Consider the following 25,952-nt stretch of genomic DNA (forward strand, 5'->3'; position numbering starts at 1 on the left):
GGTGTGGTTTTCCTATGACGATCTTTAACTTTGTGCCAAAATTGTAGACACATGGCAATTGAGGGTTTAGATGAGGGACTGACTGGTTTCACCTGGCAGACTTCATATTCCAATCCAGAGGAGATACCAAGTGGCACAGAGACACAATGAAAAAGGGACTGCTAGATATTATCAGCTACTGGACTAAGTTATTCAGCAGAGAGAGACAAAATCAAACACACACATTCCCACATTTCCATCACAGACTTTCCATTGTTTGGCTTCATAGTTCATTACTTTCAGAACAGGTCATCTGCAGACTCATCAGTTAAAACAAATGTGAAATGGTCTGAGAGTTCATTCTCTTCCACTTCTGTTTATTTTAATTCCACTGTGATGCTTACTAGGCTTTCTAACAATCTTTTGTTGTTGTGGAGCTCGCTTTCATGTGCACTTAGTACACTATTCATCTTATTTGCTTGTTACTGGCAATGGCATAATTGTTTACTTGCAACAACATGTGCTTGAGCATGCATTTGTACTTAATGATGCTGATCTGCATCTGAACAGACATGCTGCCTTTGGTAATTGGCATCCAAACTATTGAAGCAATTGGTGGCTGCATTGACTTGTGTAATTTTTTTTCCTCAACATGTGACACATACTTGGTGACTAATCCCCTGTGCCTTCTTTTCCTCCTGAAACGTTTCGCAATTTTGACTCCACAGTACATGATCCCAGGAGAACTTGGTATACAATTCAGGAAATCAGTCAGTGACTTCTGCTCTATAAGCTTCCATGCACATCACAATTAAAAGACATTTACACAGAGCTTTCATCCACAGTCTTCATCAGCAGAGGACAAACGTGCCATTCATACTCACAGCAAGCACACCTTGCACACACGACTGCCAACTCCAGCAGCTCAGGCCAGAATGCAACTGTCACGTGGGATGGAAGCTGCAGTCTGGAGCGGGTGAGGAAGGGGACAGGATAGTGATGTATGGATGGGTGGAGAGAGGGATGCTGACTAGCGGAGTGTGCAGGGACTAGAATGCCAACAGGTGTAGGATCAGCAGTTTGTGGGACAGGGAGAGGGAAAAAGAAAGGAATGAAAAAGGTGAGGTGCAGGGATACATGGGCGGGTAATTTTGCAGAGGGCAGCAAACAAACAGGGTGGGAGACGAGAATAGGGAGGAGATTATAGGACAGAAGGGGTGGAAACTGTTGGGTGTAGGGACAGTATGTTACTGTACGTTGGTGCTGGGATAACTATGGAGCGGAGAGAATGTTTTAAGAATAACTGCCATCTGCGCAGTTCAGAAAACATGGCAGTGGAGGAGAGGATCCAGATGGCTTGGGTAGTGAAGCAGCCATTGAAATCGAGCATGTTATATTCAGCTGCACATTGTGCCACAAGGTGGTCTACTTTATTTTGCCCACAGTCTAGCAGTGGCCATTCATCCTGGTGGACAGCTGGTTGGTAGTAATATCAACGCATAAAAATCTGTGCAAAGACTGCAGCAGAGATGGAAATAACATGGCTGCTCGAAACAAATCCTGACCTAATCATCCTATCTACAGACAAATGTTGCACCATTGTTGTTATGAATCACAGTACTCACTCCTCCACCTGTAAACTCTGGCAGAGTGATCCCTTCCCGGAAGCCTGACACAACCTCCAATCCCAGCTTAAAGCCTTAGGCCCTTGTTAGAACCTTTCCCCCAAATCCATTTCCTCCTGACCCCTATGACACTCAGCACACCCACCAACTACATGCTCCCCAGAATCACAAACCCAAGCCTGGATGCCCCATTGTGGCTTGATGTTGTACCCCTAAAGAAAGAATTTCGGCCCTCATTGACCAACACCTCCAACCAATTGCCTGTAATCCAGCCTCCCACATCAAAGATACCACCCACTTTCTTCACTGACTCTCCACTATCACTGTGGTGTCACCGCCAGACACCACACTTGCTAGGTGGTAGCCTTTAAATCGGCCGCGGTCCATTAGTATACGTCGGATCCGCGTGTCGCCACTATCAGTGATTGCAGACCGAGCGCCGCCACACGGCAGGTCTAGAGAGACTTCCTACCACTCGCCCCAGTTGTACAACCGACTTTGCTAGCAATGGTTCACTGACAAAATACGCTCTCATTTGCCGAGACGATAGTTAGCATAGCCTTCAGCTACGTCATTTGCTACGACCTAGCAAGGTGCCATTACCAGTTACTATTGATACTGTGAATAATCTACCGTCAAGAGCGACGTTCACCATTAATGGATTAAAGTTAAGTATTCCACCAGTTACGTCCGTTTTTTCTAAATTCTAATTTCCTTGTCCTGTTCCAGACCTCACGCCAGCCTGCGTGAGCTAAAACGCGTGCCTTTCGGCTTCCTCTAGTAACACGGTGTTGGCTCTCCTGCCAACCACAACAATCACCATCCCTTTACCTCCTGGATCCTTATTCATCACTATTAACACCACCTCTCTAAACACCAGTGTCCCTCATGCACACAGTCTTAGCACTATTGAACACTATCTTTCCCAGCATCTTTCACACTCCAAACTCACCACCTCATTCGTCATACACCTTGCTTAACATAACTTTAACATGGCCTAGAACTACTTCTCCTTTGATGGAAGGGTATATAAACAATCCACGGCACAGACATTGGCACTCACAGGGCACCTTCCTATGCCATCCTGCTTATGGGCCATCTACAGGTGACCCTCCTAACATCCCAAACGCCAAACCCCTAGTCTGGTTCAGGTTCATTGATGGTATATTCATGATCTAGACTCAGGGCCAAGACACGCTATCTTCATTTCTTCAAAACCTCAACATCTTCGCTCCCATCTGCTTCACCTGGTCCTCCTGAATCCAGTGTGTCACCTCCCTAGATGTAGACCTTCTCCTCTATGGTGGCTCCATCCGCACCTCTGTCCACATTAAACCCACCAAACACCAACAGCACCTACATTTCGACAGCTGTCATCCCTTTCAGACCAAAAAATTCCACCCATACCGTCTGGCCCCCAGGGACGGCATATCTGCGGAGACAAGAACTCCCTTACTCAGTACGCCAAGAGTCTCACCAAGGCCTTCACAGACCTACTCCACAAATAGATCTCCCATGTCATTTCTCCTCACAGCTCCAATCCTCCCACCAACCCCAAGAACAAGCCACAAAGGAGTGCCCCCTTCATCACCCAGTACCACCCTGGACTGGAACCACTGAACCATATCCTTTGCCAGGGCTTTGATTACCTACCATCACACCCTGAAATGAGGGACATCCCACCCCCTTTGTACTCTTCATAAAGTGATGCTCTGGTACCCATCCAACCTCTGCAACATCCCAATCCATCTGTATGCCACTCCCAATCCCAACCCCTCACCATATGGTTGGTTGGTTTGGGGAAGGAGACCAGACAGCGTGGTCATCGGTCTCATCGGATTAGGGAAGGATGGGGAAGGAAGTCGGCCCTGCCCTTTCAGAGGAACCATCCCGGCATTTGCCTGGAGTGATTTAGGGAAATCACGGAAAACCTAAATCAGGATGGCCGGACGCGGGATTGAATCGTCGTCCTCCCGAATGCAGGTCCAGTGTCTAACCACTGCGCCACCTCGCTCGGTCTCACCATATGGATCATATCCCTGTTGAAGACCCATGTGCAAGACCTGCCCAATCCACTTGCCAGCACTTCTTATCTCAGTCCTGTCGTAGGTTTATCAGGGGCCGGGCCACCTGTGGAAGCAGCAATGTTATTTACTGGCTCTGCTGCAATCACTGTACAGCTCTTTATATTGCTATGACTACCAGCTGTCCATGGGGATGAACACCCACTGCCAAAGTGTTGCCAACAGCAATGTCAGCCACCCTGTGGCATGAACAGCCACTGCCAAACTGTGGCCGAGAGCAAAGTAGGACACCTTGCGGCAAAACATGCAGCTGAACGTAACATGCTTGATTTCAGTGGCTGTTTCACAACCCAGACCATCTGGATTCTCCCGTCCACTACCAACTTTTCTCCTTAGAACACATTCTCTGCTCTCAAAATGTCCCAGTGTCAACCTGTGGTGAACTACTGTTCCCACATCCTCCACCCCCTGTCCTATCATCTCCTCCCCATTCTTGTCTCCCACCCTATTAATGTCCTGTCAATAACAAGGCGATTACAAATGGGACACAAAGGCAGGGAAAGAAAAAGGCCCTGCTCTTTTGAAAGGGACCATCCCAATGATATTCCTTTCTTCGAGTATGAGAAAGAAGGAGGTGGAGCTAAGGTGTGACAAGGGGGCACAGAGAAAAAAGTAGGGTAACAAAAAAGCAGCTGAGAGAGGTCAAGAGCTTAAGTTATTATTCAACATACGTCCATTAAATGCTTAACCTCACTTTCACAAAAAATCTTACCTCCTGAGAATAGGTGACCATTCTCATCCAGAGCTAATGCTCTGACGTCGTGGTCATGAATACGACGTTGTACTGATTTTACCCAGCGACTTTTTCGGCCCTGGCCCTTGATTTTTACATTAACGTAATTGGCAATGATTGGATCCATCCCTGTATGAAAATTAGATATGTAATACACAATAAAAACTGATACACAATTTGACATGCACCATTCAGTACACTAAAGATTTTTATAATTAATGCAAAAGTACAAGACAGATCCCATTTACAGAAGTAATGATTTAATTTTTGCACTAACCAGCACAATAAATGTTTGTTTGATCTCTAGAAAGACACAAACAAAAAATGTCTGCCATGTGGCTCTCATGACTTTCCGACAAAACACCCATGTTGCCATCCCAAAAGCACACCTGACCCCTGAAATGAAGAAGCCACAGATGTAATATTCACATAATTTCATAGTGTTACAGATATTATCTCTACCCATTCCCCATGGTTCTACATGATTAAAATTAATGAATCATGTGAACATTACCGGTAAGCATCTCAGAACATTTACAACACAAGAGACCTGCCACCTGTTCAGTCATACCTATATTTGCTTAACCATGCAACAATAAAGATATTGTGTGTAACCCCAAATTTTTTCTTTTTCTTCTTTGAACTTTCTGGAGCTACTCAGCCGTACACTGGCACATATAAGCAGACAAAATCTCACATATATATGGTATTATAAATGAGAAAGAGTGTGTGTGTGTGTGTGTGTGTGTGTGTGTGTGTGTGTGTGTGTGTGTGTGTGAGAGAGAGAGAGAGAGAGAGAGAGAGAGAGAGAGAGAGAGAGAGAGAGAGAGAGATTAGATTCCATTTTTGTGCCATAGACCCAAAAATGAGATGATTCTTCTGGGTGTGGAACATGTCAGAAAGTATAAAATAAAAAAACATAAATCATCTGAATGAAATACTTACCATTCTGATCATTTGTCAGGAGATAGTAAAAATAGGTGATACATTATAGTAAACTGGATCTGCTAATATTTACAGAATTAATACACTGTCGAAATGAAACATAGTTATGCATTTTTAATAAAGTGATCATCCACAAAATACCTTGTCTTGATTGTTGTGGCCAAGTGCTATCAAAACTGAAATATAACAGACATTTTTACTGAAGCTGGTCTAACAGTCCCTGTTTAGATATTCACCTATTGAGTAGAAGAAGTTGCCTATCAAAAAGTCTTTCAAACTCTGTTTAAACAGTGCTTTATCTGAAACCAAGTTTGTAATGGTAACTGGCATTTTATTGAAAATGTGTGTTCCTGAATACTAGACCCCTTTTTGGACCAAGGTAAGTGATTTTAGGTCTTTATATTGATTGTTCTGATTCCTACTATCGATACTATGTATTGAGATATTCGTTGGAAACAAAAATATATTAATTGTAACAAATTGGGAATAAATATACTGAGAAGCAGTGGTTGGAACACAAAGTTCCTTGAACAGGTTTCTACATGATCTTCTTGAATTTACACCAAAAACAATTCTTATTACATGCTTTTGCACGCAAAAAATTTCTTCTCAATTTGATGAGTTATCCCAGAGTATGATCCCGTATGACAAAATGGAATGAAATGAAGCAAAGTATGCAAGTGTTAATATCTCTTACATCTGACATAGTTTTCACAGATTTGTTTAGGCGCTTCAGCAATTCTGTGGTATGCCCTTCCAAATTGAATTTATTATTGAGTTGTAATCCCAGAAATTTAACACTGTCAATCTCTTTGGTCTGCCTGTCTTCATATGTTATACATATGTTGGTAGGAAATCTCTTAAAAGTTCTGAACTGGATATAGTGGGTCACATTTAATAACAGTGAATTAGCTTTAAACCATGGATTAATGTCAGTGAAAATTTGATTAGCAGCCATTTTTAAATATATACGTGACTTGCTACTTATTACAATGTTTGTATCATCTGCAAACAAATCAAACTTAGCATCTGAAAATGTAACAGACGAGAGGTGTCTGTGTAATAGTAAGTTTGTTACTCCTTCAGACTGAAATGGCAGGATGGATTTGATTGAAATTTGGAATGGAGGTACTAAATTAACACACAGGCAATCTTATATACACCTTCCTATCAAAGGAGTGGGGGTGAAAAAGTAACGTAGATCTCAATGCCTGATTACCCATATTTTATTCATCCAGTATTAGAGAATGATAGTACTTAGTGACTTGCAATGAAGTTTACAAATAATATCGAACATCAGCAAAATTTTTCTCGCTGATAACTCCCATGAAATGACGGAAGGAGAAAAAGTTTACTGCTTACTACATTCTCACTGTTGATGCAGTAAGACTGCAGCATGAAGCATGATATTTTACTTTATTACTTCTTTAATACAAAATGTTTCCACAACATTTTGCAGACAGTATCCACATATGCCACTGAATGTACCGGCAAAATTATACCATTGGATAGCACGTAGTTCAGCAGGCTTGATGTCATAAACACCGAGCTGTACAAAAAACTGCCGCGTCAAGCATGGCATTTCAATTTATTACTTCTTTGCTACTAACTGCATTCCCAACATGATTCACAGACTGTAGATACGTATACCACTGCAAGTGACTGCAAAATTTTATCATTGTATGACACACAGGTCAGGAGATACAACATCATAAATACTGAGTAGATGAAAATAAAACTGCAGGGCAAAATTCACTATAGGTGAGATACGTGTGCAAAAACATGTGAAATATATTTGACAAGGTGCATATGCAGACAAAGCCAAGGGTAAGAAGCTCATCCTAAACTCCTGGAATTATTTTAACCAATTTGGTAAACAAAATAGATATGATCTGGAGAGAAATGGTGTGGGGGTAAGAACAACTGGTTTCCTACTCGGCAGAGTAATAATGTGGAGAAAGAAGGGGAGAGAATGAGATGGACAGAGAGTGGGAAGGAGGAGAAAGGCTAATAGAGGACTTGAACAGATACATACCCAGGTTTTTTTTATTTTTTATAAATAGCTGTTTAACCACAGGTCACACTAAGGATCAGACTCTGAATGTGGCTCTCCAGCAGGGATACGACTTCCTCAAATCCTGCCCTGAAATGAGATCCATCCTTCATGAAATCCTCCCCACTCCACCAAGAGTGTCTTTCCGCCGTCCACCTAACCTTCGTAACCTCTTGGTTCATCCCTATGAAGCCCCACACCACCTTCCCTACCCTCTGGCTCCTACCCTTGTAACCGCCAACGGTGTAAAACCTGTCCCATGCACCCTCCCACCAACACCTACTCCAGTCCTGTAACCCGGAAGGTGTACACGATCAAAAGCAGAGCCACGTATAAAAGCACCCACGTGATTTACCAACTGACCTGGCTACACTGTGAAGCTTTCTATGTGGGAATGACCAGCAACAAACTGTCCATTCGCATGAATGGACACAGGCAGAGAGTGTTTGTTGGTAATGAGGATCACCCTGTCGCTAAACATGCCTTGGTGCACGGCCAGCACATCTTGGCACAGTGTTACACCGTCCAGGTTATCTGGATACTTCTCACTAACACCAACCTGTCAGAACTCCGGAGATGGGAACTTGCCCATCAGTATATCCTCTCTTCTCGTTACCCACCAGGCCTCAACCTCCGCTAATTTCATGTTGCCGCCGCTCATACCTCACCTGTCATTCAACAACATCTTTGCGTCTGTGCTTCCGCCTCGACTGACATCTCTGCCCAAACTCTTTGCCTTTACAAATGTCTGCTTGTGTCTGTGTATGTGTGTGTGTGTGTGTGTGTGTGTGTGTGTGTGTGTGCGCGCGCGAGTGTATACCTGTCCTTGTTTCCCCCCTAAGGTAAGTCTTTCCGCTCCCGGGATTGGAATGACTCCTTACCCTCTCCCTTAAAACCCACATCCTTTCGTCTTTCCCTCTCCTTCCCTCTTTCCTGACGAAGCAACCATTGGTTGCGAAAGCTTGAATTTTGTGTGTACATTTGTGTTTGTTTGTATGTCTATCGACATGCCAGCGCTTTCGTTTGGTATAGAATGCTACAGTATCTACAACCAACTCTGAAAATATAACAACTTGCCTTGAGTCACCACTAATTACAGTAAAATCATCAGTCACTGCTAAGCACCACACAATAGTTTCTTTTTTGGTTTGTGAGCGTCCTGTTGTCATCCTATGGATGGCGTGTCCAGTATTCACATTCCAGATGCGTATTGTATCACTTGAGCCGCTCACTATGAAATCTCCAGTTGCATCCCAAGAAAGACACAATATACGGCCTGTCAAATCAAATTAACAATAATTACTCATTACAACTGCTCTTTTTTAAAACAGGGAAAACAAATAATGTATTTGCAGTACATCAAAGACAGAAAAACTACTACATAGTATATTTGCAAAGAAATAGGTTTCAAGAGAAAAGATGACAATCCATACCCCCTAATTTAAAAACTATGGTGTTGAAGTGACTACATAATAAAAGTTTATCACAAACCTTCCTGTTTGTCCAGAACTTTTTCATACTGCAGTCCATCATCTGTTATGGAAAATATGTTAATGTAACCATCTTCTGTACCGACCTGGAAAATTGATATATTAGCTAAAAGAACATTGGGAGAAAAATAACTTTCATCTGCACTACTTTTTGCAAGTGCTGTAATCTGATTTATACGAGGTGCTATCCAAAATTTTCAGGAGTGGTGCTATCATCTGTTGAAAACCTTAACTTTGGGCTAATAGTTACCATCACCCTTGAAGTAGTTCCCATGAGCACGTACACACTAGTCCCAGCGCTTGTGCCATTGGTCAAACATTTTCTGGATGTCCTGTTCTTTGACGGTTTTTATCACCACCCAGTGATGCTTCTTGAATCCTCTCTAGAGTGTCAAATTGACAGCCTTTTAACTTCAGTTTCAGTTTTGGGAATAGTGCGAGTACAGTGGGTGGGGTACAACCGCCATTTTGTTTTTTGCCAAAAACGTCCTGGTGAGCAAGGATGTGTGACAGGACGCGTTGTCATGATGCAGCAGCCAGTTCCCTTGACGCCAAAGTTTGGGACATCGTCGCCGCACGTTTTCATGGAGCCATCGCAAAACGTCACAAAAGTACGCGGAATTCACTATTTGGTTGGGTGGGATGAATTCTTTGTGCACAATTCTCTTGGTAGCAAAGAAAACGATGATCATGCTCTTCACTTCGCTCTTAACCTGTCTCACTTTTTTGAGTCTTGAAGAGCCACTCAAACACACGCGTCCAGCTCATGCTCTGTCCCCCAAACACTTGCTGAATCATTGCAAGGGCCTCCGTAGCACCCGAGATTCGCACAGAATTTGATACACACGCGCTGTTCTGTTCGCAGACCTATCGTAAAATCACCACAAACCAAACACAGAGTACTATCGATATCACTGTGGACATGCAACATGTCCTCCTAGATGAATGCCACTCCGCACACTGTCTCATCAGATATGCAGCTCTCGCCACCTAGTGGTACAAAGATCTACTACCCCTGCTTTCCAAATGGTAGCACCAGTCCCGAAAGTTTTGGATTCCACCTCTATGTACAGTGCTCAATGTTAGTATTGATATGCTGTCAATCTGCTAAACAGTAGGTCTTTTCAATGTGCTACCATTGCTTTCAAATGCATTTGTACCAACATTTCAGTTTCTATCTCGCAACAGAAGCAATGCCTTCAGTTTGTTACAGGGAGTTAGAATGGAAAAAAATTCTTTTTCAGATTTTTGGATTTTAATCTCATTATACAATTTGCAATTCTCCTAATAAAATGATTATATATATAGTGTATTTTATTAAATATAATCTACACCGTTTGAAAATGTTAAAATTTTTACATGCATTACTTCAAGATCTTATAAAATCGCTAATGTTTTAATGTTTTATACAGAAGGCTATGGACTGCTGTGTTATAAAGGTTAAATTATGTGTTTGTATTGGTAACACAGTCAAAAACAGTATCGCATCATTTCATAGTATAAACACACAATGTATGTCAAAGTGCTAATGTTTTTCCAAGGAAAAGTAATGAACGGATTGGTAAATGCTTCCAGAATGATATTTTCACTCTGCAGCGGAGTGTGCGCTGATATGAAACTTCCTGGCAGATTAAAACTGTGTGCCGGACCGAGACTCAAATTCGGGACCTTTGCCTTTTGCAGGCAAGTGCTCTATCCCAAAACGATATGGGTTCCACGGTAATAGATTTTCGAATAAAGGGAAACATTGTGTTTGGCATGTGAAGTTACAGGCAATGAAATACAGGCAAACTCGTTAGTATCTAGAGAAACATCCATTAGTGCTAAGAAGATTAAAATAAAACATTGTGATACACAGTTTTCTCATAACGAAAGTAATGTAAATGGTAGGTTAGGTTATATTCTGATAGATTTACACATCCTAACAAGGGTGTTGGGTGAATGTGTGTGTTGTAAAATATGTGGAGGGCTAGTTAAAACATGAAGACAGTGAGGTATCAAATGGACTAGCCAGGAAACTTGTCATTAATTGTGCCAGTTGTAAATATACTCGTTCATTTTGGAATTCTGATAAGTGTAAAAATAATTATTTTGGAGTAAATGTCAGGTGGTTTTATGGATTGAGAGTTATTAGCAAAGGATACACTGCAGCAGAAACAATGTGTGCATGATGAATATGCCACACCCACCTTGTAAAATGGACAAGTATGCAGGATTTATTGGAGTTGATGCGGAATCTGTTGCATGTGAGTGAATGAAGGGTGCTGCAAACAAAGCTGATGGTATGACTGACATACCAGTAACTTTTGATGGCACTTGGCAGAAGCACAGAATTCTGTCACTACAGTGATCAGTGTGGACACTGGAAAGGTAATAGATTTCCAGATTTTAACCAAACATTGTTATAAGTGTAATTCAGGGAATGAAGAAGGGCATATCTGTTACAGAAATTATGAAGGAACAAGTGGTGGTATGGAGTTCTCTGCAGCTATTGAAATCTTTAGTCAATCTGTGAACGAAAAGGGAGTGTGTTACACTAAGTTCTTAGGTGATGGAGACTCAAAAGCATGTAACAGTGTACTAACCGCTCAGCCTTATGGTGTGAAGATTATCACAAAACTGGAATGTGTTGGTCATGTCCAGAAGAGGATGGTCACCAGGTTGAGGAAGTTGAAAAAGTCTGAGAGACAAGAAACTTTCTGATAGTAAAACCTCAAGAGGCAGGCCGACAGACAAAATGATTGATGAACTACAGCAGTATTATGGGATGGCCATAACAAATAATACTGAGGATTTGTTGAAAATGAAGCAGGCGAAATGGGCTACCTTCTGCCACAGACTGTCAACTGATGAAAAAGCAGTACACCACCTTTGCCCTCCTGGACCTGATTCATCGTGCAATTACCACAATACCCCATACTCAAACAGTTCATGCAGCCATCAACATACCATCATGGATATCATAAAACCTATTTACAGAGACCTGGCAAATCCTGAATTACTGAAGAAGTGTCTGCATGGTCAGACTCAAAATCCCAGCGAGTCATTCAATAATCTTATATGGACTCGCTTACCAAAAAATGTTTTTGATGGAATGAAGACACTAAATTGGGGGGCGGGGGGGGGGGGGGGGGTTGTCAGTCATGCTGTTACTGTTTTTAATCATGGCAACTTGGTAGGGTGAAAGTGCTACAGCATATGGGAATTAATCCTCAATCAAACTGTATCAGAGAACTTGAACAGATGGACAAGGTCACATTGATAAAGCAAAGTATGCAGTACAGTTGGCCACTAAGCAGTCCAGAAAGAAGAAAAGAAGAAAAAGCTTGGAAAAAGATAAAGAGGATGATATACAGTATGTGCAAGGTGCTTCTGAGTGCCTAAAAAAATTAAGCATATATTAAGTGAGTTACTGTCTTTTGAAACTTTAGAAGCCTTTCCTGAAAATTTACATTTTCTGTCACATTTTCCCTAAATCTTAGAAACCACTTCGAGTAGAGTATTCAGATTTTCAAGGAGTAACAACATACATATTGTGAGTCTACTGAACTAAAAGAAGAACATAATGTTGTGTATAATTAAAATTATTTAGGATGATGTAGGAAAAAAGTAAACAAAATTTTAACTGTGTAATTAAAAAATTGTATTTCTGGAACCAGTGGCTGAAATGCAATTATTATAGTTCAGTAGACTCATAACACACAGTATAATGTCCTGTAAAAGTTTCATGTCAATGGCTACAGTGGTTCCTGAAATACAGGAAGCCAAGTCACTAATTTTAACATTATCGAGATAGGGCGTTCCATCTCCCCTTAAACAGCTGTGCATCTAATTTCCATGGTTAAATGGTGATGTTATGTATATGCAACTCCAACAGATGATAATCAGGGGGCAAGCATAATGAGCAACACAAATTGTTTCAATATCTTGAAATCAAATTTTCAAAGAAATTCAATTATAAATCATGTCAGTAGGTGAATGTCCTCTAGCACTCTGAATTGCTTTTTGTACTGCAATACTTCCACTTTGACCTCAATAAAATGATTCACATACAGTGATAATGTATGTAGACAAAGCTCTGCTCTGAGATTATCATACTCATATAAAAATATTACTACTTTTTGTTATTTTGTGCCAATGATGTGCGTAAACCATGTTGGCTGTGTATAAACACTAGAGAAACGGAATATTGAATAATCACTGACTAAGGGAGTACATCTGAAATCAATATAGGAATCAAAGCAAAAGTGACTGATACATCACAAATGTACATTTTGAACCTTTCTCTGTCATCAGTCATACAAATGTTAGACATGCTCCACTTCCTTTTATCACGACCATGTTCACACCTAATACACTCAATGGTCCAAATACATTTTAATCTTTGGTATTCACTAAAATTCTCCTCCTTCATAATTCCCCAGATTACTCAGTTTCTTAACTGAGTGTATTGATATATGTTCCAGCAACATGTCCTCTTTGCAAGAGTTCTAGACGTGTCTTCCATGGTCACAATCTTATTAATAAATATTATTTTCTTACTGTCTATATATGTGATTGACATACTGTTGCGTTCAAAACAGACGACCAACTGAGGCAGTAGAATGGTTAAGATAATGGCCCTACGCCTAATTCTGGAGGAGCAGGGTTCAAATCTCTGTCTGGCCACCCTATTTACCCCACATTACTACACATAAAATTCCAACGAAGTCCTTGAAGAAATGCTGTGGAAGTTTCCTGGCCCACTCTCTCATTCACATACAGAGTGAGTGTGTGTGTGTGTGTGTGTGTGTGTTGGCCCACTCTCTCATTCACATACAGAGTGAGTGTGTGTGTGTGTGTGTGTGTGTGTCTGGCCCACTCTCTCATTCACATACAGAGTGAGTGTGTGTGTGTGTGTGTGTGTGTGAGAGAGAGAGAGAGAGAGAGAGAGAGAGAGAGAGAGAGAGAGAGAGAGAGAGAGAGGTTTGAAGAAGAATTTTATCATTGAGAGAGAGAGAGAGAGAGAGAGAGGTTTGAAGAAGAATTTTATCAAAATTTTTAGCTATTACTTGCCGGTCTGTACAATGCTCTCCACCTTTTCTAATTGGTGAGTAGTTATTTAACCTCATACGAAACATGGTGTAGTCCGTTCTGGACTTTGAACTTCCCAAATGAGGATGACAGGTCAGTTCCGATAAATCAGAGCCTTCGACACCATCCACTGAGTTTGACCAATGAAGTCATCCTATGCCCAGAAATGCAAAATGGAGACAATGACATCACTCATCCCCATGGCACAAAAATATGAACATCAATTATAGAATTGTGTAAATTCTTAATAATAAATATTGAATCAAGGAAAATTGGTGCTTCTGGATAGGTACAAACTAAAATAACCACAAACCAAAGAAAATACTGAAATAGAAAAAAACTGAAAAACGTGACACAACAGTTGGAAAAAAGGAGGCACACAAAATCAGTGTGAACCAACTTGAACTGATGCCAAAAACTGCACTCAAACCATACAATGTAAATGAAAGGCCCGGTGCCAATACAGTAAGTCAAAATCAGTACTGATACAGAAAACCAAGAAGCAATGCCAATATTCTGTTTGAACAGGACTACTGACCAACCGCTGTCTAAAAAGCAAAATAAATGTACCCCAAGGGGGAAAAAAGAACAGGACGACATTACATAGATAAAAACAGTAAGACAATAAAACTGAGCTCCAATATAAAAGCTGTTGAATAATATTGAAATCATTTTCTGGAAAACTCAATAATTATGACTTCATAGAAGTATCAAATATTACACACAGTACAAAAAAAGATGCATTACGCTTCTTGTTAAACATCTTTCATACATCACCAACAGATTATGAAAGCACTTATGACACTAACACTTGCATATGATGGCATTTCTACCAGAGAATTAAATCTTGTGCAGAGAGAGAGAGAGAGAGAGAGGAGGATGGTGGGATCTGTATCTACAAAGATACTCTGCAAGCCACCATATGGTGTGTTGGCAGAGTGTACCCTATACAACTACAACTTATTTCCTTCCCTGTCCTACTTGAAAACAGAGCAAGGGAGGAGTGACTGCCCATATGCCTATGTATCTGCCCTAATTTCTTGTGTCTTATCTTTGTGGTCCTTATGTGCAAATTTTGTTGGCAGGAGTAAAATCACCTGTCAGTCAGTTTCAAATGCAGGTTATCTAAATTTTCTCAATAGTGTTTCTTGAAAAGAATATCGTTTTCCCTCCTTGGATCCCCATTTGAGCTCCTGAAGCATCTTCAAAAGACTTACATATTGTTCAAACCTACCTGTAATAAATCTACCAGACTGCCTCTGAATTGCTACAATGTCTTCCTTCAATCCAACCTTGTACAGATCCTAAACAAACAATCAGTACTCAAGAATAGGTGATACTAGCGTCCTACATGTGGTCTCTGTGGTGTCACCGCCAGACACCACACTTGCTAGGTGGTAGCTTAAATCGGCCGCGGTCCATTTAGTACATGTCGGACCCGCGTGTCGCCACTGTGTAATCGCAGACCTAGCGCCACCACCAAGGCAGGTCTCGTGATACGAGAGAGCACTCGCCCCAGTTGTACGAGAACCTAGCTACCGCCCAGTTGTACGAGAACCTAGCTACCGACCAGATGTACGAAGCCTTTCTCTCTCATTAGCCGAGAGACAGAATAGCCATCAGCTAAGTTAATGGCTACGAACTAGCAAGGCGCCATTAGCCATACAGTGATTGTACTTAAAGTCTCCTGTGTATCGTCAAGATCGATGTACCACAATGTTTGAGTAAAGTTAAGTATTAAACCTGCTCCGTACTTTTCTTCCTAACATTAATTACGTATCCTGTTCCAGTACTTCACGCCCGTCTGCGTTAGTCTAGCTTGCCTTTTCAGCCATCTCAACTTCACGGTGTCGGCCCAGATACCGACACAATATTGGCGACGATTTAAAGTGTTCTTTCTGATTGCTTGCATTTAATTGTGTCATGGCTTCGCCACATTCTCCAGATGTACTGTCCGAATTTTATCGCTTGCAGAATCAGCAGACGCAGGCGTTATTGGATGCCCTTGGACAGCTCGTCCAGGGTCAACGTGCGCTGCACACCGATGCGGCCGCCGCCGCTTCTTCGCTACCGCTGCCACTAAACGCTGTTGCACCTCCCTTTCGACCATACGTGGCAGCCGATGAGACCTGGCACGAGTGGTCTCGCCAGTTCAACTTTCATCTAGCAGCCTACACAATTCAAGGTAATGAGCGGCAGCCGTTTTTGCTTTCTAGTGTCGGTGTGTCCACATACCGTGTGATAGTGAAATTGTTTCCCCGACGAGACATAGCAACTCTGTCCTACGAGGAAATTTTGTCTGTATTAGATGCCTATTTCAAAGAAACAGTTAATGTGGTTGCAAAACGGTATACGTTCTTTCGTACAAAACGTACGGCCGGTCAAACTAATAGGGAGTGGGTAGCAACATTGCAAGGACTTACTAGGGACTGTGCCTTTGAATGTGACTGTGGTCTTTCTTATTCAGATACAATGGTGCGTGATGCAATTGCACAGAACGTTTCTGATGTTCGCATACGGGAGCAAATTTTGAAACTAGTTAATCCCTCCCTTCAACAAGTGATAGAAATATTGGATAGACAGGACACACTTGACTGTGCTCAGGAATCTTTTGAAACTTCGCCAGCCGTGTGTAACATTAACCGGCCCGCTGGACGCGCTGCGCGGCCCGGTAACCGGGCCTCGCGCACGTCCGCACAGCTGCCGCCGCGCGCTAAGCCACGTGTGTCGCGCCAGCACACAAATGCAGTGAAATCATGCCCGCGGTGTGCTACTAGACATTCGCGTGAACATTGCCCGTCACGCCAAGCTATTTGCTTTTTCTGCAATAAGAAAGGACATGTTCAAAGTGTTTGCCAGAAAAAGCTCAGATCAGACAATCACAATCATTCCAGGCCCTTTGCTTCGCGCCGGAATCGAACCAAGGACACTCAGGCTCGTGGACCTTCGCCTATGGACATTCATGTCGTTAATTCCGCTTCGTCCAGTGACACTTTCTCTAACAGTAACTGTGTTCGTCCCACAAAAACTGTGCGTCGACGTCGCCAGAAATCACGTCAATTAGCAAGTGATTCTGTACCAGTGTCTATTCAAATTGCACAAAACAGTCGCTTTTGTCGTCGGCAGGACAATAAACTTTTTGTGGACTTAGACTTTGAAGGCAAAGTGATACCATTCCAGCTCGATACCGGAGCTGCAGTTTCATTGCTCAATCACGACACGTACAAACAACTGGGCAAACCTCCGTTGCGTTCCGCAAATGTTAAGCTAACTACATATTCCGGACAGAAAATTCCTGTGTTAGGACAGTGCAGCCTTCTTGCGACATACAAGGGACAAACAAAACTTGTGTCATTTTACGTTCTTCGTTCTTCTTCTGCAGTGAACTTGTTTGGTCTAGATTTGTTTCAGTTGTTTAACATGTCTATTGTAAATCAGGTGCTATCAGTGAATCAAACTGTGCCTACAGACAGTGTTTCTCGGCTGTGTGACGAATTTGCAGACATTTTTGCACCGGGCTTAGGTTGCGCTAAAAACTATGAAGCACATTTAGAACTGAAGGTAAACGCGCAACCGAAATTTTTCAGGGCGCGCAATGTTCCCCACGCATTGCGTGAGGAGGTCGCAAGAACGTTACACGATCTCGAATCACAGGGTGTAATTGAACGTGTGCAAGCTTCTCTCTGGGCCTCACCCTTAGTAATTTTGCCAAAACCTTCCGGAAAATTGAGACTTTGCGTGGACTTCAAGGCCACAGTGAATCCACAGCTAGTGACTGCTACTTTTCCTTTGCCCCGCCCGGAAGATCTTTTTGCTAAACTGTGCCCGGGAAAATATTTTTCAAAGTTGGACCTAGCCGATGCGTACTTGCAAATACCGGTGGACGACGAATCCCAGCGCGTATTGGTGGTTAACACGCATCTTGGATTGTACCGCTTCAAAAGACTGCCATTCGGGTGTGCATCCGCCCCTGCCTCGTTTCAGCAATATTTACAAACTATTTGTGCGTCAGTCCCTACTGCAGCAAACTATCTGGACGATATAGTGATCTCCGGACAGACAGAAGAAAATCATCTTGCGAACTTACGAACATTATTTCAGGTCTTGCGGCAAAATGGTCTTCGCTTGAGGAAGGACAAATGTGTGTTTTTTGCTCGTGACTTACCATACCTGGGACATGTCATTAATGCCCAAGGCATACATCAGAGCACCTCCGTGCCATACAAGAATTGCCTTCCCCTCAAAATGTGAAACAGCTACAGAGTGTGTTGGGTAAAATTACTTATTACAATAAATATGTGCGCAATGCCTCTTCCATTTCAGCTCCGCTTCATCGCTTACGCTGTAAAGGTGTTCCGTTCGTCTGGACGACGGAATGTGAACGCGCCTTTCGCCAGTTGAAATCGGCGTTGCTTTCTAATACTTGCCTTACGCCATTCGATCCCCAGAAACCCCTTTTGTTGATGATAGATGCATCGGATTTCGGGATCGGTGCTGTGCTTGCGCACAAAGTTGGCTCCCATGATCGCCCTATTGCCTTTGCGTCCAAATTGCTCTCGTCTGCGCAAAGAAATTATTCACAGATAGAGAAAGAAGCTTTGGCTCTCGTGTTTGGTGTTACTAAGTTCCATGATTTCTTGTATGGTCGTCACTTTACCATCATCACAGACCACAAACCTTTGACATCGCTTTTTCATCCGACCAAGCCTGTACCTCCACGTACAGCGCAGAAATTCATTCGCTGGTCTATTTTCCTCTCGCAGTACCGCTACGATATCTTGTATCGGTCCACTGCTAAGCACGGAAACGCCGATGCGTTGTCCCGTTTGCCTGTTGCTGAGGATAAAGCATTCGATTCTTCCGAACTTGCTTGCATGTTCATTGATTCGGAAACCGATGAAGTGGTCGAATCGTTTCCGATTGATTTTCGTCGTGTCGCTACAGCCACAGCTGCTGACCCTGTCCTTGCTACTGTTTTACGTTTTGTTGCTACGCAATGGCCTTTGTCAAAGTCTCGGATCGAGGACCCGTTGGTTCGCCGATTTTTTGCTCACAAGGAGAGACTTTTTGTTCGACGTGGTGTTTTGTTGTTGCGTTCTGATAATGATCAGTCCAGAGTCGTGGTCCCACGTTCGTTACAGTCCTCTGTTTTACGGCTTCTTCACCAAGGACATTGGGGTATAGTGCGAACGAAACAACTTGCTCGTCAGCACTGTACTTGGTTCGGAATCGATGCTGCGATTACGAATATGTGTTCTTCTTGCATGGCGTGTGCCGAAAAACAGTCCGCACCGCCGCGGAAAGTCTTTGCGTGGCCAAAAGCCACTTCCCCTTGGCAACGCTTGCACATTGATTTTGCTGGTCCATTCTGGAATGCTCGATGGTTGGTTCTGGTCGATGCCTTCAGTAATTTTCCTTTTGTTGTCCGGATGTCTTCCACGACGTCCTCCGCCACCATCCAAGCGTTGTCTGCTATCTTTTGCATTGAAGGTCTTCCGCAGACTATTGTTTCCGACAATGGCCCACAATTCATGTCCGCAGAATTTCAGTCATTCTGCCAGGCCAATGGTATTCAACATCTGACATCCGCGCCGTTTTCGCCTCAGTCCAACGGTGCCGCTGAACGTTTGGTCCGGACTTTCAAGTCACAGATGTTGAAATTGAAAGAGTCGCATTCTCGGGAGGACGCATTGTTGCTCTTTTTGTCTTCGTATCGCTCTCAGCCCCGAGATGGTCGCTCGCCGGCTGAGTTGCTCCACGGTCGTCCTCATCGCACCTTGATGTCTTTGCTGCATCCGCCGCATCAGGTTCCTGTGCAGCGGCAGACTCCTGCTTTTGCTCCAGGCGACGTTGTATTTTATCGCAACTATCGAGGTTCACGGCGTTGGCTCGCAGGGCGCATTCTTCGCTGCCTCGGCCGCGTGATGTATTTGGTTTTGGGGGCCTCTGGTGAGGTGCGTCGGCATCTCAATCAGCTGCGCCTCTGTCGTCGCTCGGGTTCTGCCGCTCCCCGTCTGCTTTCAGCGACGGTGCCGTCCGGTCAGCGCCCTGGGGACCCATCTACTGGCTCGCCTCATCCCCAAGTGTTACCGACGATGCCTTCCATTTTGCCCCATGGCGACGCGCCGCCGCCGCTGCAGCAGCAGCAGCCGCCGCCGCCGCCGCCGCTTGTTCTCCCGCCGGCGCCGCCCGCATTCGACGCTTCGTTGCAGCCGCCAAGCGCCTCCCAGGGTCACGCGCCGCCGATCGCTTCCCGTGACCAGCTGTCCTCCGCCATGGAACTCCCGCCCGCTCCGGACCACATGACGTCATCGCGCGTCGGCTACCCCGACGCAATGGAGGTTGATCCTTCGGTCCCTCCTGTCTCTTTACGGGCGCATACACCGCATGTTGACGTGCACCCTGGACTAGTTTTTCAGGCGTTTCCTAGCTCCCCTCGGACCGAATGGCCGGGTGCGGGTGGCACAGCCTCGCCTGTTGTTAGGCTCCCCACCTCATCGCATACGTCAACATGTGGTCCTCCCCACGGCGGGCGGAAGCCTTATCGCACGACCGTTCGCCGATTTGCGGGGGAGGAATGTGGTGTCACCGCCAGACACCACACTTGCTAGGTGGTAGCTTAAATCGGCCGCGGTCCATTTAGTACATGTCGGACCCGCGTGTCGCCACTGTGTAATCGCAGACCTAGCGCCACCACCAAGGCAGGTCTCGTGATACGAGAGAGCACTCGCCCCAGTTGTACGAGAACCTAGCTACCGCCCAGTTGTACGAGAACCTAGCTACCGACCAGATGTACGAAGCCTTTCTCTCTCATTAGCCGAGAGACAGAATAGCCATCAGCTAAGTTAATGGCTACGAACTAGCAAGGCGCCATTAGCCATACAGTGATTGTACTTAAAGTCTCCTGTGTATCGTCAAGATCGATGTACCACAATGTTTGAGTAAAGTTAAGTATTAAACCTGTTCCAGTACTTCACGCCCGTCTGCGTTAGTCTAGCTTGCCTTTTTAGCCATCTCAACTTCACGGTGTCGGCCCAGATACCGACACAACAGTCTCCTTTACAGATGAACAAAACTTTACTAAAATCCTCCCTAAGAACCGAAGTTGACCATTCGCCTTCCCTATTACAGGTCTCAACTGCTTGTTCCATTTCATATCACTTTGCAACTTTACAGCAAGATATTAAATGACTTCACTATAGCAAGCAGGACACTACTAATACTGTACCTGAACATCACAGGCTTGTTCTTCCTACTCATCTGTGTCAACTTACATTTTCTAAAATTTACAGCTAGCTACTATTCATCACACCAACTATAAATTTTGTCTATGTTAACTTTTAACATTTACAGTCACTCAACTATGACAACTTAACGAACACTATGGAATCATCACCAACCAACCGCAGATTGGTTCCCACCATGCATGCCAAATAATTTATTTATACAGAGAGCAACAGTGGTCCTATCACACTTTCCTGACGGTGCCCGTCTCCAACGAACACTCACTGTCAATGACAACATACTGTGTACTACTGCTTATGAAGTTTCCGAGTCGCTCACATATCTGTGAACTTATTCCATACGTTCGTACCTTTGTTAACAGCCTGCAATGGGGTACTATGTGAAACGCTTTCCGGAAACCTAGAAATATGAAATCTGCCTGTTGCCCTCCATCCATAGTTTATGGATGTGAAACGCTTTCCTGAAACCTAGAAATATGAAATCTGGCTGTTGCCCTCCATCCATAGTTTATGGGATATCATGTGAGAAAAGGGCAAGCTGAGTTCTGCATGAGCAACACTTTCTAAAACCATACTGATCTGTGTGCGTAAGTCTAAAGAGCCTTTATTATATTCAAACTGAGAATATGTTCCAGGATTCTGCATTCTGGGCTGAAATTGGCAGTTTGTTTCTGTTGGTATAGCTACAGTATGCGTTAGACAAAGCGAATCGCTGTATCTAATGTTTTCTTTCAGCAGAAAATTTGATTTGATTACATTTGTTTCCAATACAGAGTGTGCTAGAATAGTTTTACTGATCTGATTATCATGAACTTTAAGGTTTGTTGCTGACTTTCTTATTCATTTCACGAATGGAAAGAATTAGATGTGTTGACAGACTGGCCTGTAGTGATTCCAGAGGCCTAGGTTATGCTGTACTTTGATAATCTGATTGAGCTGGAGAAGCCATCGAACACGAGTGAAAGAAAAGCAGATGTTCTGCCAAACTGACATGTAGCACAGCCTGAGGCCAAAATTAGGTTGGAATGTAACAGTTTTGTTGGAGAGTTGGCAAAGCCAATAAATCTCAACACAAAAATATGACTGCCATAACAGACTGATGTGTAGAGATACATGTTTGTCACTGCAATAACCCATTTGTATATCTTATTCCCGATATTACTGAAAATTACAATGAGGTTACATTCTAATCTAACAGAACAAAATACTAACTAACATTATTTACAAACCATAGGAAATTATGAATGGGGATTCTGATTTGCTACTGACAACCAATTCATGCTTTGTGTTCGGTTTCCATCATCCATCACACGAGTTGTGAATAACACTGGTGTGAAATACAACAGCAGCTGATGCTGTAAATGCACTTTTAACTATTATTTTACTTTAACAGTACCTATGATTGTATGAATCATAAAATTCTACTTCATAAGGTAACAATGTTACATTTTTACCTGTACTGGTATCTGCCTAGCACGGATGCAGTCTTCCTTTCATGTCAGAAAACATAGGTTCTCAATGACAAACTGCACAACAAAACTAAAACCAAACTCTGAATGGGAGAGTGGTTTTCAAGATCTGGTGCCATACCCCATTCTGTTTTTAACTTACATAAGTGACCTTACTGTGACTCTGGCTGACACTGCAAAAAGTGCAATATATCCTGATGACATACTACAGAATTCACATAACCAAGAAGACAGTCAAAAAAACCTAATCCTTTTCCATAGATAACAGTTTCCACACTGATCAATTACCATAGATTTTTGGCCTGCAGCTACAGAAAATTCATTTTTTTATACTGATATTTTAGTTGTACACTTTTTGGTTATCTTCCAGATGAGCATACTGAAATTCAGTCCGGTCACTCAGAAGGTGGCTCAACAATATATGTCAAAAGTATTGTTTGGATGACACAGGGTTTCTATGGCTGCAATCCTGAAATCTAATGAATCAGTGAATTTACCTGAAAAACTTGAAGTCAACATTAGTTTGGGTCTTAATCACGGAAAGGCACACATTAAATATACCTTCAAACAAAATTATCTGTTGATGCCAGAAGTGTATGTTAATAGCTTTCTACTTCAGCTTAAGAGGTATACTTACACCTAACATCAATTACTTGTTGGATATAATCCCACTGTGTTCCCTACAGGTTTTACTCTCCATGCTCGATGAAGTTATTACTTGATTCATAACACATGTTCTATCATGTCCCTTCTTCTTGTCAAAGTTTTCCACACATTCCTCTCCTCACTGATTCTGCAGAGAGGCTCCTCAGCTCTTATCTTACCAGTCCACAAGCTTACATTTGATGTGGATGGGGCAGGAAACTGGCAGTGTCCTTTCAAAGGAACCATCCCCCATTTGCCTGGAGCAATTTAGGGAAATCACAGAAAATCTAAATCACGATGGGTCTGAACTGTCATTCTACTGAAGCGAGTCCAGTGTGCTAACACCACTGCACTTGATTAAAATTCCTTGAAGAAATAACTGGAAATACGGAAGCGTCCGATCCCACCCGTCTGCTTTGACCCATGACGTCACAAATATGGCGGAAACAAAAACAAACACACACACTTTCCACAAGAAGCCTAATGACACTAACGGGACAAGCGCGGGAAATGGGGTGTTTTCGGTGGGGGGCAAACTAAACATAAACAAATTTAGACGCCTTGCGTAGCTACAACGTGTAAGTGAAGACAGCCATGCATGAATACCCACCCACCTCCCCAGGGGTCGTAACCCCTGCAACCCATAGAAGATAAAGATGCTTCAGTAGCTGGTTGGTGTTTTTTGTCTTTTAAAAAAAAAAATCTCACGGGATAGAACGAACAGATCAGAAAGATAAATATAATAAACTAAAACAGAAATTCGAGGAAACAGATAATTAAAATAAGTAATAAGTGTTTTTAAATTTAAAAAAAAATCTCACGAGATAGAACGAACAGATCAGAAAAGTAAATCAAATAAGATCAAACAGAACTGGAGACAGCCACACTCAAACCAAACTCCGCGCCGTCATGACGTCACACACGACAACACCCTTACGTCACGGGTCAAAGCCGACGCGTTGGATCGGACGCTTCTGTCGACCCAAAGCCTCTTATTATGTTGAGTTGAAGACAGGGGTGTTAACTTATTTGGCTCTTCTGTTTCCCAGTATAAATTTTTCGCTAACAAATCTCATTGGCAGGAGAAACTGCATATGTACACAAGCCTGTGCTCTAAACTATACAAAAACAAATGAGCCTATTTTTATGTTTATGGTATGCAAGTAGAAGAAAGAGCACGAAATCATGCACACAGATTAAGCCTAAGATAAAAACAAATTCACTCGCACACCCTTAAACCGGTCAAAATGACAACACAAAGCAGCAATCTGCGAGTTTATGACACGTTTTCGTTCCAAACACGCAAATTTCTGATGTCTCTGAAATATTGTTAAAACACGTACACAAAAGGGGCTCCTTTGGCAAAAACGAACTATAAATTCATTCATATGCGTGGAAATGTTACGTAATTGTAGTCTACAGTGAGTACAGATTTCATATAAGTTAACAGATGTAATACAATATTGTAAGAAGAAGGAGTGGAAGGGAAATAAACTGAACGCCCATATTATTGTAAAGCTGCCGCTGATTACTTACTGCTAGTGAAGAATGAGTCCTATTTACGTCCAAACACCAGGCAGAAAATCCTGCTGTTACCGGCGTGACTGACTGAAAAAAAGGAAATTTAATGTTGAACGAAAATTTTTTTCCATTCCCTTAGTTATCTTGATTTGTATCAAACGAAAAACACGTACCTTGGGGGAAAGTTTGATGAGATTATACTCAACAATAACACCCTGAAGGCCAGTGCTGAAAAGTCGAGTTCCACACCAACTAAGTGCTTCTATAGAACTATCCGATGCACCAGGAATGAAACGTTCCACGTGGGGAGCATTACTTACATCCCAGATTTCTAAGGAGCTGTCAGCTCTGCAAAATAAAGTATTTAATAACATATACATGTTCAACATGTAATAAGTGAGAACTTTATTAATCTGTCACTTGGGATATACACCTGGATACGGCAAGTTTTCGGTGGCTTGATTCATATGCTATGCAGTGTATGGCTCGTGGCTCCAAATTATAGAACCTGATGTTATGCACTTTACACAAATTCTTTTCCATTCCTGACTGTTTCACTTCCACACCAAAATATAAACAAACCGACAACGTGCCCACATGGCTTCTCGTGCAAAGATATTCCGAACCGAAGTAATTCCACGAGGATCAAGGCAAGTAAGCGTGTATCCCGAAGGCGCTCCTCTTTGGAATCGAAGGTATGTCGACACACGACGAGGTTTCACAATCTGCGCAAAGCGCACGTTGCGTGTGGACAGGATTTGCGCAGATACGAGATGGGAGTAAAAGTAGAAGTTGGAGGGTCTGAGGAGCTTTCTCAAAACTGTAGGCGCCGACTACTCCTGCGCAGGCAAATTGTACCCTGTGAATACAAGATCGCTGCAAATCAGGCGTGCGAAACGTGTTTGATTCACTTGTTTGATCAGTATGTTGTAGCGTTTCCCGTTTATGCATGAAGAGTGAACTTTAAAAATGCAGATACACGCTAGGGCTCCAGAAAGTTCATCGCTGAACTTACTGAAATGTGTATGAGTCTAACATGTTTGTGGGAAGTTAAAAGCTAGGAATACAGTAATCAAGATAAGAATGTTGGT

At 42.9% G+C, this 25,952-nt stretch overlaps 1 protein-coding gene across 1 annotated transcript in view; it reads right to left on the reverse strand.

Annotated features, from left to right (window-relative positions):
* The window catches only part of LOC124606929 (U3 small nucleolar RNA-associated protein 4 homolog), a 76,242-nt gene extending 50,753 nt beyond the window's left edge, over positions 1–25,489 (reverse strand). The window contains exons 1-7 of the mRNA XM_047139044.1: positions 25,295–25,489; positions 25,035–25,209; positions 24,877–24,948; positions 8,911–8,995; positions 8,497–8,695; positions 4,699–4,817; positions 4,401–4,550 (exon numbers count right to left, since the gene is read on the reverse strand). Of these exons, the coding sequence (XP_046995000.1) occupies positions 4,401–4,550; positions 4,699–4,817; positions 8,497–8,695; positions 8,911–8,995; positions 24,877–24,948; positions 25,035–25,209; positions 25,295–25,404 (910 nt within the window). The 5' untranslated portion in view covers positions 25,405–25,489. The remainder of the gene's footprint in view (positions 1–4,400; positions 4,551–4,698; positions 4,818–8,496; positions 8,696–8,910; positions 8,996–24,876; positions 24,949–25,034; positions 25,210–25,294) is intronic.
* Positions 25,490–25,952: the final 463 nt, after the last annotated feature.

The sequence above is a fragment of the Schistocerca americana genome, chromosome 3 (genome assembly GCF_021461395.2).
Source record: "Schistocerca americana isolate TAMUIC-IGC-003095 chromosome 3, iqSchAmer2.1, whole genome shotgun sequence".
Taxonomy (NCBI): Eukaryota; Metazoa; Arthropoda; class Insecta; order Orthoptera; family Acrididae; genus Schistocerca; species Schistocerca americana.